An 11,167-nucleotide genomic window follows, 5' to 3' on the forward strand; every position below is an offset into this window, starting at 1 on the left:
TCCCTTTATTGTCTTGATCTCGGCTCTGGAAGTCCACGGATCACTTCTATGAACCACTCGGTATGAATTAATGAATGCTTCGTGAGAAGTCGAATCTTAAAAATCCACTAATAAAAATATAATAACTCTAACCTGCACCTCCGCTTCCATCAGCCAAGAGCTCAAGCGATCGCATAGCGATCAGCGTATATGACCCTGAGACTCATGCTATGTTTGGATCAGTACAGAGACTGTAGGTTCTTTAAGGAATGATACTGTAATTTATTGTAAATCGTCCATGCCGTGACTGCAGATCAGTGATCACACCTTCACAAACCTAAGAGGTGGCCGAAGACAGAAATAGGTTTGATAGAGATATATATATATATGAGTAAAAGTTCATGTACTTTTTACAATGTAATAAATATATGGTAAAATATAAAGTGTCATTGTTTTTCTCTTTGCATGTCATTTATGTTTTAATACATTTCCACCTTTGCTTATAACTGATGTCGGGCCTTTCTGGAGTGAAACTATTAAAACTTCCTCCTAGCCTTATCTTAAGTCTTGCAGGATAAAACATACAATGTTTTGTAAAGGAAAATATTTAATTGGATGAGTGAAACAATACAAAAATGGTTAATAAAACATTGCAACAACCTTCTGAACTTTTGGTATTTATAATCTCTGCAGAGGAGTTGACCCTCTTGGGTGTAGCATACTGTAGAAAAGAGGAAACATTGAGACAAAATTACAGTGTAAATAGTTTTGACATTAAACAAACTAGTTTTACACAATATAAATAATTAGTCTTAACTGGTTTTGTGCATGATGTATATTGTGCATAATGATATACTCTTTGCTAGATTTTACTAAACATAACTATTGAAAAGGCCCACTGTTGCACAGGGAAAGATACACATCATACCTCATAACACACGCTGACGTTTTGTGGGGAATTAATCACTAGAGATACTGCTAGAGAAACCACTTACCCCGATACACCAGTAAAGGACGATGTCTTGATTTCTGTAAAATTGCATGGAAAGAAAAATGAAACTGGGGAGAAAGAATGCCTTAAATTATAAAATCTACATAGAGTTGAATAATATTGACTATTTTGAGGATGTTTTATAAAACTCTCCTGGCTGACCTTCTCTCTTCACCTGAGAACAGAGTAAGCACCTTAAAGGGCTGTTTTTGAAATGTCCATACGAAGACTAGCTTCGTTTCAGCCTGATTTGTTCGAAATGACACCATATCAGTTCGTTGTTCGATTTCGTTTGAAGTCTACAAAGTCTTAACTGCTGGTCATTGACATATGAAAGGTCTACAAGCCACCAGTTCTCACGACCAGCAGTTTCAGCTTTATATATGTCCATGGAATTTCCTGGATTCCTGTATATGTCCGTGCACACCGGAGTATGTGGGTGTTTCTGGAAGTGTGCTGTTCTGTGTAACTTGGCTTGGGTAATTTCCACATACAGGTGCTGGTCATATAATTAGAATATCATCAAAACGTTGATTTTATTTCACGGATTCCATTCAAAAAGTGAAACTTGTATATTCATTCATTACACACAGACTGATATATTTCAAAATTTCTTTTAATTTTGATGTTTATAACTCACAACTAAGGAAAATCCCAAATTCTCGATTCTCATTCTAATTTTCGATTCTCAGAAAATTAGAACATTGTGAAAAGGTTCAATATTGAAGACACCTGGTGCCACCCTTTAATCAGCTAATTAACTCAAAACACCTGCAAAGCCTTTAAATGGTCTCTCAGTCTAGTTCTGTTGGCTACACACTCATGGGGAAGACTGCTGTCTTGACAGTTGTCCAAAAGAGGACCATTGACACCTGCACAAGGAGGGCAAGACACAAAAGGTCATTGCAAAAGAGGCTGGCTGTTCACAGAGCTATGTGTCCAAGCACATTAATAGAGAGGTGAAGGGAAGTAAAAGATGTGGTAGAAAAAAAGTGTACAAGCAATAGGAATAACCACACCCTGGAGAGGATTGTGAAACAAAACCCATTCAAAAATGTGGGGGAGATTCACAAAGAGTGGACTGCAACTGGAGTCAATCCACTATTGAAAAACAGACAGCATCAGAAGCGTCTCACTTCAAAAAGGACTGGACTGCTGCTGAGTGGTCCAAATTATGTTCTCTGATGAAAGTAAATTTTGCATTTCCTTTGGATATCAGGGTCCCAGAGTCTGGAGGAAGAGAGGAGAGGCACACAATCCACGTTGCTTGAGGTCCAGTGTAAAGTTTCCACAGTCAGTGATGGTTTGGGCTGCCATGTCATCTGCTGGCATTGGTCCACTGTGTTTTCTGAGGTCCAAGGTTAACACAGCCGTATACCAGGAAGTTTTAGAGCACTTCATGCTTCCTGCTGCTGACCAACTTTATGGAGATGCAGATTTCATTTTCCAACAGGACTTGGCCCCTGCACACAGTGCCAAAGCTACCAGTACCTGGTTTAAGACCATGGTATCCCTGTTCTTAATTGTCCAGCAAACTTGTCTTACTTTAAACCTATTGAAAATCTGTGGGGTATTGTAAAGAGGAAGATGTGATATGCCAGACCCAAGAGTGCAGAAGAGCTGAAGGCCACTATCAGAGCAACCTGGGCTCTCATAACACCTGAGCAGTGTCACAGACTGATCGACTCCAAGCCACGCTCCATTGCTGCAGTAATTCAGGCAAAAGGAGCCCCAACTAAGTACTGAGTGCTGTACATGCTCATACTTTTCATTTTCATACTTTTTAGTTGGCCAAGATTTCTGAAAATCCTTTCTTTGTATTGGTCTTAAGTTATATTCTAATTTTTTGAGATACTGAATTTGGGATTTTCCTTAGTTGTCAATTATAATCATCAAAATTAAAAGAAATAAACATTTGAAATATATCAGTCTGTGTGTAATGAATGAATATAATATAGAAGTTTCACTTTTTGAATGGATTTAGTGAAATCAACTTTTTGATGATATCCTAATTATATGACCAACACCTGTATATCTGACAAACCTGAAAATACCCAGTAGTTTACTATGGCCAGATATCACCAGATTTGACCCTTTTCATGCAGTATTTTATTTTTTGCAAAGGTCACTGTAAGGGCTCCGTAATTCTAGCCCTTAAGAATTTTTTTTTTTCATCTTTAAACTGGAAATCAATGGTAACCAAAACTCTTTAGTTACTTGCAAAGTCCTACAGGTTTAGAACGACCTGAGAGTGGGTAAATAATGACAATTTCCATTTTTGTGCACTCTTTAATCTACTATGGTGGCTGATTTATACCTCCAAGCTCCTCAAAGGACAAAAAGCTAACGTAATCAATGTCATGTGCCTTGTTAAATCCCATGTTTGTTTTTTTTCATTGATGGAATCACTCCTGATGCATCTAAACTTTCAAAAAAAAAAAAAAAAAAAATCAGAAAAAAGATTTCTTCAATTTCATTTCAGTCTGTGCCTACATGGAGTACTTTATGATTTTGATGGTATAATAAACATTCCTTTCAGTTTTCTGGAAAGAAATGTTTGGATGTTAATCATTTGGAAAAACAAATTATGATTTCAATTTTTGGACATTTAAAGGGATTCTGTCATTTCCTCACCATGTCATTCCAAACCTGTATGACTAACTTTCTCCTGTGGAATGTAGTGTATTTTTGTCCATATACTGGAAGCAAATGGAAACGGAAACGGTTTGGTTGCCAACATTCTTCAAGATATCTTTCATGTTCTGCAGAAGAAAGTCTGTCATACAGGACTGGAACGACAAGAGGCTGAGTAAATTAACTGTGAAAAAAAAAAAAAACATTTGTGGTGTAAAACATTTTTTTTTTTATTTCAAAGAAGAACAAGAAACACGTTTTTTATTTTTTTTTAACCAAAAAAACGGTCAGAAACCACACATATCTAGGCAAAAAAACAACGGTCAAAAGTTCAACTCTGAACATGGAATGTAAAAACAAGATCAGTCTAAGGATAAAAATGGCAAACAATGAAGATTAAGTTGATCTAGTCTAAATGAATGTCTTTTCTTTAAAGGAGAACAGTGAAACATAAATGTGTACAGTACATCACTCACAAAAATCTTTGTTTAAACACCTTCAAATAATCTGTTGTCAAAAACATATACCTACAACATCTTTCACCAAGCTGCACTACACTCCACTTATTACGCTCCTACTAGCCTGGATGCAATCTCCGCTAAAGCTCACGTTCAACTCATTTCACCTTCCCACGACGGCCAGGCCGACAAAACCAGTCGAAGCTAAACTAAAACAGAGCTGCATCGAGGCGGTACACTTTCAAAAAAAAAAAAAAAAAAAAAAATCAAACCAAACCCACGACTCGACATCACTTGGCGTCCATCTTTGCCATCTCCTGCAGGTATATCCCAATGCTCTCGCTGTCAAACAGAACAAAGTAAATGTTCTTCAGAGAGGAGGTGGTTGCTGAGACAAAATGGTTTGAAATGGCCTTCAGTATTAGCTGGGCTGCTGTCTGCTTTGGGAAACCATTTCTGGGGGAACAAAAACCAAAGAGGTGAGATGTTTCCTGAGAGCTATTTCTTGCCACAAAGACTTAGCCATGCAATAAATAAGCTACAAATCTAGTTGACTTTTGATCTGAAAGCCAAAGGACATTGTGTGAATGATTGTGATGCTCACCGTCCGGCGGGTAGCGAGGGGAAGGCCACCGACTTGAGCTTCTTCTCCTCGGCAGCAGACAAACAGTTCTTGACTGTTTTCTCCAGCTGATCTTCACACTTCTCTGAACCCCACTGAGGAACGTGACAATGGATGATGAAACGTGCTGCCATCCCATTGGCTTGACTCACAGCCACTGCAGAGCAGAAACAAAAACATCTTTCTTCAGCATCACTTAAGTTCCCAGACTTTTTCATCAGAGAATCAAAGGGCTGAGGAAAACGAGTCAATGTTTCGGGCTGATTTTCCATCAAATGTCATGTAACAATCTTTGAAGAACACTTTTTAGTGTACAAATATCTGCAGAACACAAGCTGTAAAAGTCTTCATTCACTACTGAAGATTTTGCACTTTTCCGGGCATGTAAATGATCCTAAAAATCCCTGGTATCACTAGGTTTCCATGACTTTTTTCTCTATTAAAATATTTAACAAGGTCATTTCCAGCCCCTTTGAACACTGCTAGAGCACACACACTAATTGAAGTCTGCTTGAGTCAAGTAATGTGTGTGATTTTAACCTGATGAAACCTCCAGAGGACCCTGGCTTTTTCTCAGCTCCTTGACGGTGTCTAGGAAATCTTTTCCTCCTGCTTTCTCCAGAGCGTTACCTGTGTCACAGCACAGAAATCACATTAGCTTTCACCAGATATTTCAAAAAGAGGCTGAAATTTGCTACACAAATCTATCATTTTACCATCGAGCACATGGAACTGACATTAACTTAATAGTAGCTAATAGCACTGACCGATTCCCTCTTTCAGATCGATCTCTGCGTTTGTGGGATTGATGATTCCCTCCACTTTGATCGTGCCGATTTTGCCGATTTCACTCTCTGTAAGAGACAGCTGATAAAACAAACCACAGTTAATTAATTACATTGTCAAGTCATAAATCACCAGTGTATTAGAAATGCTACTATAAATATCAGTAGTAATTCATATATATATATGTATATATATATATTAGGGGTGTAACGGTACGTGTATTCGTACCGGACCGTTTCGGTACAGGGCTTTCGGTACGGTGCACGTGTGTACCGAATGACCGAATGCAATATTTTGTATGCGTGAAAAATAGGTACATTTTTGTGTTTCCAAACGAACATATTAAGTGGCGGAAGTCTCCGCATTCAGCGCAAATCCCGCCCTGCAGCTGATTCTAAGGCCGGTGACACACTGGCTGCGTGGCGTGAGCGTGGCGTTTCTGCTGCTAATATCGCGTTTTCTGTGTCTTTACACACCAGAATCGTGTCTGACACGGTGCTGGCACGCTGCTGCTGCTGGTGGTTACAGAGGGAGGCCGCCGAGGCGCCAACAGACCAGGATCTTGTCTTCACGACAACAATATCTATACTTCATGTTGAGCATAAATATAAAGCCTTCTGATAAAGGACACCGTCAACAGTATTGACAATTGCGATATGCCAGTGTGTCACCGGCCTAAGGTTTTCAAAAGGCATCACGCAAGTGTGAACATCACTACAACTAGGAAAAAAACTATTGTAATTCAAACGCAGCTCCTGTCTGCATTTAAACAGACCTTTGCTCTTAATTCCGATCGGTCCAACGCAATAACGAAATCTGAGCAGGTCTAAAAACTGAAACTGTGAATGCTGCACTTTACACTTTGGAAAAGTTATATATATATTTTTTAATATGAGCACGCCTAAAAGCTGGGATTGGTAATGCTGCACTGAATCATAGTTATTTATTTTCATTTTTTTTCATTATATTTTATTGTATGATATTGGTTTGAGCCTGAGAGTATTTTATTTAGTGGAGAACTTTGCAGCAGTATTTTATTATTCTTTTTCTTTATTTTATATATTTTTTACTTAAAAGTACTTTAAAAAAGTATAAACAAATTGTTAAAAAAAGATTATAGTAATAAACAACCTGCAGTTTAATGTTTGCATTTCTTTCCCTTACTGTACCGAAAATGAACCGAACAGTGACTTTAAAACCGAGGTACGTACCAAACCATGATTTTTGCGTACTGTTACACCCCTAGTATATATATATATGTATATATATATATAAGAAAGTTGAAAAGAATAACATTTACTTAAAATAGAAACAATGTATTTATAGCCACTTTTGGTCTTTTGAATTTATCCTTGAGGAATACAGGTATTAATTTATAAATACATAAAAAAATCGATCAATATCACCCCAAACTTTTGAATCGTTTATTAAGCAGTTTTGCATAAAAAATTTGAACTGCTTCCTTTTAGGGTTTGCCAGATTTTTTTTTATTCAAATGAATTTTCATATTTATTTTCTAATGATTTTTAACCAGTACTATGTAGAATACATATTATATTATCACATATATCAGCTTGAGATTGCTCAGCGACCACCCAGCGTTCAAAGGTATACAGACTTGTTAATGTGCTCTGTAAGTGTTAAAATAAATAAATAAAAGAAGTACGAATTCTCAGTAATGTGTGATTACGAGCACAGCTATTTCCACCTTTTGTCCAAGGAACAAGCTTTTCGCAGACAGAATGGTAAAGCCCTCTCCTGGTCCGTCTTCAGTCGTTGTGTTGGCATCTGCCTCTTTGTCGTTCTCTGTGCTTTTCTGCATAAAAGAAAGGTCTTTTAGTATTCTCACAGACAAACACGGTACCGGAGCAATATATGTATGACTCTGCACGCACTTTGGGTTTGCGGCCTGGTTTTCCTTTGATCTTTTTGCTGGGTTTCTTGATGGGTTTCCGGTTCACCCTCTTCTCGGGAACGGACACCTGAGTCTCCGCCTTTGCCTTGGCTCCTCTCTTCTTGGAGAGCAGCTCGGGATGGATGCGAGGCAGAACGCCACCATTTGATATGGTCACCCCTCTGAGCAACTATCCAATAACATAGAAACACACACTCATCATTGGTATTGCTACAAGGACTACAAATGTGGATGCTAAAACATTTTGCAGAGCTACACTACTAAACAAAAAACTGGAATATTTAATATTTTTTAGTGTTATGAAAAAAAAAGCCTCTTGTGCTTTCCAAAGCTGCATTAAAAAAATACTCAAATAATTTAATATTATGGGAATATTCTTGAAATGTATTAAGTTTGGGGTGATATTGATTGATTTTTAATTAGAAATTAATACCTGTATTCCTCAAGGATAAATTCAAAAGAACAAAAGTGGCTATAAATACATTGTTTCTATTTTAAGTTAATATTTTTATTTTCAACTTTCTCTGTCCAACAAGTAATCCTGAAAAAACATATCACGAAAATAGCAAAAACTTTAACATTAATAATATTAAGAAATGCTTTTTGAGCTGCGAATCAGAATATTAACATGATTTCTGAAGGACGCTGGAGTAAAGGTGCTGAAAATTCAGCTTCATCTTCATAGGAATAAATGACATTTTACAGTCATTAAACAGAAAACAGTTCGTTTAAAAAATAATATTTCACAATACTACTGTATTTTCCATCAAATAAATGCAGCTTTGGTGAGCATAAGAGACTTTTTTCAAAAACTTCAGAAACCTTTATTACTCTAAACCTTTGACCAGTCATGGATATAAGAAGTTTGTGTAGCCTAACCAGTATAAAAGTGGGCTACTTAAGCGAAGGTGCCATAGTAGCCTACAGAAAAAGTGTACTGCAAGTTGTTTTTGGACACGAAGAGTGTGCTAAACATTAACCCTAAGCGACCTCAGTCTATTTGAACTTGTAACTCTTTACCTGGTTGAGCTCTTCGTCATTGGCCACAGCCAGCTTGATGTGTCGTGGAGTGATTCTCCCCTTCTTGTTGTCTCTTGCTGCGTTTCCAGCCAACTCCAAGATCTCAGCTACAAAACATCAGTGCAACAGAGACTCTCAGAAACGACTGCATGATGACAATATTTTTTATCTTTTTTTTTTGGTATAACATTAATCAGAGATTCTGGATTGTCACCTGCTAAGTACTCGATGACAGCTGCCATGTAGACGGGGGCGCCCATGCCAATGCGGTACTTATGGGTTCCTGTGCGTAAGTAACGCATCATCCTCCCGACTGGAAAAATGACTCCTGCCCGGGAAGAACGGGACAGCTTGGTGATCTTTTTCTTTCCTCCTCTGGCTGACATCCTGCCTTTTCTGTTGACAAAAATATAATATTTCTGTCATCATCGTCATCTTTCGATCAAGGTAACAATCAGCAAGACGTAATGAAAGCATCAGTGGTGTGAGTGACGGAGCAGACCCACCTCCTCTTGACTCACAGTGCCACTGGATGGGAAACCTACAGATGGATCAAGATCAAATGTTTCATTCATTAACATCTCTGAACGTGACTGAACTCAGCCGATGATGATCACACACACGCTTTTACCCATGAAAATGACTAAATTAGTACAAGAACAATTCTAATACATAGGCACGTAAAAAAAAGGGGGTTTCTCACTTCAGATGACACACATATGCACCAAATGTTCAAATTTGGTTAACTCGGATCTGCACATTTGCAAAATGAGATTGACTTATGACCAAAAAACTAAAATCTAAATGCCACATATTGATAAGCGCCATCTTGTTAATAAAAATGGGTATAGCACACATACGTCTGCAAGATCACTTCATCTGGGAAGCATCTGCTGTGTACAAACATCTCATGGACGTCTTTTAAATCATAAACATCTTAAAGACATTTATTAAACATCTGTTTGACAGGAAACATCCTATAGATGTATTGCAAACATTGATAGCATGTGTACATCATAGAGATGTACATTTAGCGTAAGCTTGCAACCAATCACATAGCCTTTCAAAGCAGACTCTGTGCTATGTACTATGCTTTGAATGAAAAGTATACTGTGCCTTGCTGTACTTATTATTATATGGTAAGCATAAAATCTTTAATGGTTAAAAGCGCGAAAGGTAAAAACAGCAAGAGAGACACAGAGAGACTTACATAAACTGAAGACAGCTAACTAGTCCATAAAAAAACTACTTTAATTTCTTAGTAGTACATTTTTACAAATTAATACCGTTGCTGTGTTCGTCTTATTGTCCAATCATTTATTTGGTAAATAACCACGTCATTAGGATCATGTACAAATTAAAAGTGAATGTTGAGAGATTATTTTATTTTATTTTTTGCATGAAATGTAACCTAGACATATTTTTCCATGTTTCATGAGATCTACCCATATACAAATTGCTTATAAGCGCTGCATGCCATAAGGTATTTGTTTATGTTGTCAATTCACACCGTGTTTATTTATTTTGCAGACTAAAAGAAGGCATGGAAATCACTAGCCCAACACAAATATGACCCAGGGTCTGCGAAAGGCATTCCGACTGTGAAGCAGCGCGTCGCGTCGCGTCTCTCTCTCTCTCTCTTCCTCTCTCTCTGTCTATGTCTCTCTCTCTCTCTCTCTCTCACAGCCTGCAGCGACCTCGCACTGCCTTCACAAATTAAAGGCGCAGCGTTTGCTTTAAGACAAACAGCAGACATGCATAAACACAGAGCGCGATTACTCCACGCAATAAAAAGTTTCGCCTCTAATATAAGTGACAAAAGACCCGGCTCATGCCAGCCACGGCACGTTAACACCGTTACACTGAGTCGGGATGCGGTACGTGATCGCGAGGCCGTCGCCGAATCTGCGATTCAAAGCGTACGCTCAAAGGCCTCGCCTTAACTTCACCGCTTCTCCGTCAAATGCACGGAAAACAGAGACATGCTTGTTTTCCAAACACATTAGGTCGTGCACAAATACATATTCTTGGTTTTTAACCCCGCTCCTCCCACATCAGCTAACCCCCATTTTGTTTTTACCTCGTTGTATTTACATACAGTAAAAGACCCGTTGTACAACGCAAGCGAGTGATGCATTTCGACGCGACGCGGCACAACTGGCCCGTTGTTGTAATAAACAACGCATCTGCAAGCGAGCCGCGTTCAGCTTTTTTTTTTTTTTTTTTTTTTTAAATAATGCGAACCCTGTCGTTTCGTCGCGTACAGTGCGCTCGAGTCGTATTCGCATGCATCGCACCGCGCGCTTTTATCAACTCAATATCTCGTGCCAATATTTACCTGTGTGTTCTCTACAAATGCTGCATGTACGAAATATATCTGTCCTCTGACAGGCGCAAATAAGGAGCAGTTCGTGGTCTTATTACTATTCCCTGTCCTTGTGTGCTGAGCCTCTGCTGTTCCTTAAAAAAAATACAGAGAGAGACGCGAAGAACTACAGCAGCCAGTACCCCCTTGCTGTCGATGGAGGCAGGCTTTAGGCTGCTGCTGCTTCTCATTTAAAAAACATTACATCCAAGAAATGAATTACATTAGAGTGCATCCAATGCAATTCATGCTAAATCATCTATAAGCGAATAAGGCATATTATATGTATTCAGAGGCGATTCTAGGATTTTCATTTTAGGGGAGCTTAGCCACCAATGAGGGTATAATAATAAATCAAACAATAAATAAAACAAAATGTTTGACTAATAGGGTAGGG

The 11,167-nt window shown here is 38.3% G+C and overlaps 1 protein-coding gene across 2 annotated transcripts; it reads right to left on the bottom strand.

Annotated features, from left to right (window-relative positions):
• Positions 1-3,809: 3,809 nt before the first annotated feature.
• LOC113112979 (core histone macro-H2A.2-like) lies at positions 3,810-10,933 on the bottom strand. Of its 2 annotated transcripts, none has more exons than XM_026279008.1 (10): positions 10,744-10,933; positions 8,912-8,946; positions 8,620-8,801; positions 8,406-8,512; positions 7,366-7,554; positions 7,179-7,286; positions 5,452-5,551; positions 5,225-5,314; positions 4,667-4,841; positions 3,810-4,518 (listed from the first exon to the last, which is right to left on the bottom strand). In XM_026279008.1, exons 3-10 carry the CDS (start codon positions 8,789-8,791, stop codon positions 4,353-4,355), a joined length of 1,107 nt encoding a protein of 368 aa, XP_026134793.1. In that variant the 5' UTR covers positions 8,792-8,801; positions 8,912-8,946; positions 10,744-10,933; the 3' UTR covers positions 3,810-4,352. The 2 variants fall into 2 exon arrangements, with proteins under 2 accessions (XP_026134793.1, XP_026134794.1); XM_026279009.1 differs by lacking the exon at positions 10,744-10,933 and adding an exon at positions 10,486-10,608.
• Positions 10,934-11,167: the final 234 nt, after the last annotated feature.

This window comes from Carassius auratus, chromosome 13, assembly GCF_003368295.1.
Source record: "Carassius auratus strain Wakin chromosome 13, ASM336829v1, whole genome shotgun sequence".
NCBI lineage: Eukaryota > Metazoa > Chordata > Actinopteri > Cypriniformes > Cyprinidae > Carassius > Carassius auratus.

Excerpts from the sequence above, each read along its gene's own strand:
- LOC113112979 (XM_026279008.1), bottom strand. The coding sequence starts at position 8,791 with ATGTCAGCCAGAGGAGGAAAGAAAAAGATCACCAAGCTGTCCCGTTCT. Across the intron at positions 7,555-8,405 it reads ATGACGAAGAGCTCAACCAG|TTGCTCAGAGGGGTGACCAT; the intron begins GTAAAGAGTTAC and ends GTTATTGGATAG. Across the intron at positions 4,519-4,666 it reads CCCTCGCTACCCGCCGGACG|AAATGGTTTCCCAAAGCAGA; the intron begins GTGAGCATCACA and ends TTGTTCCCCCAG.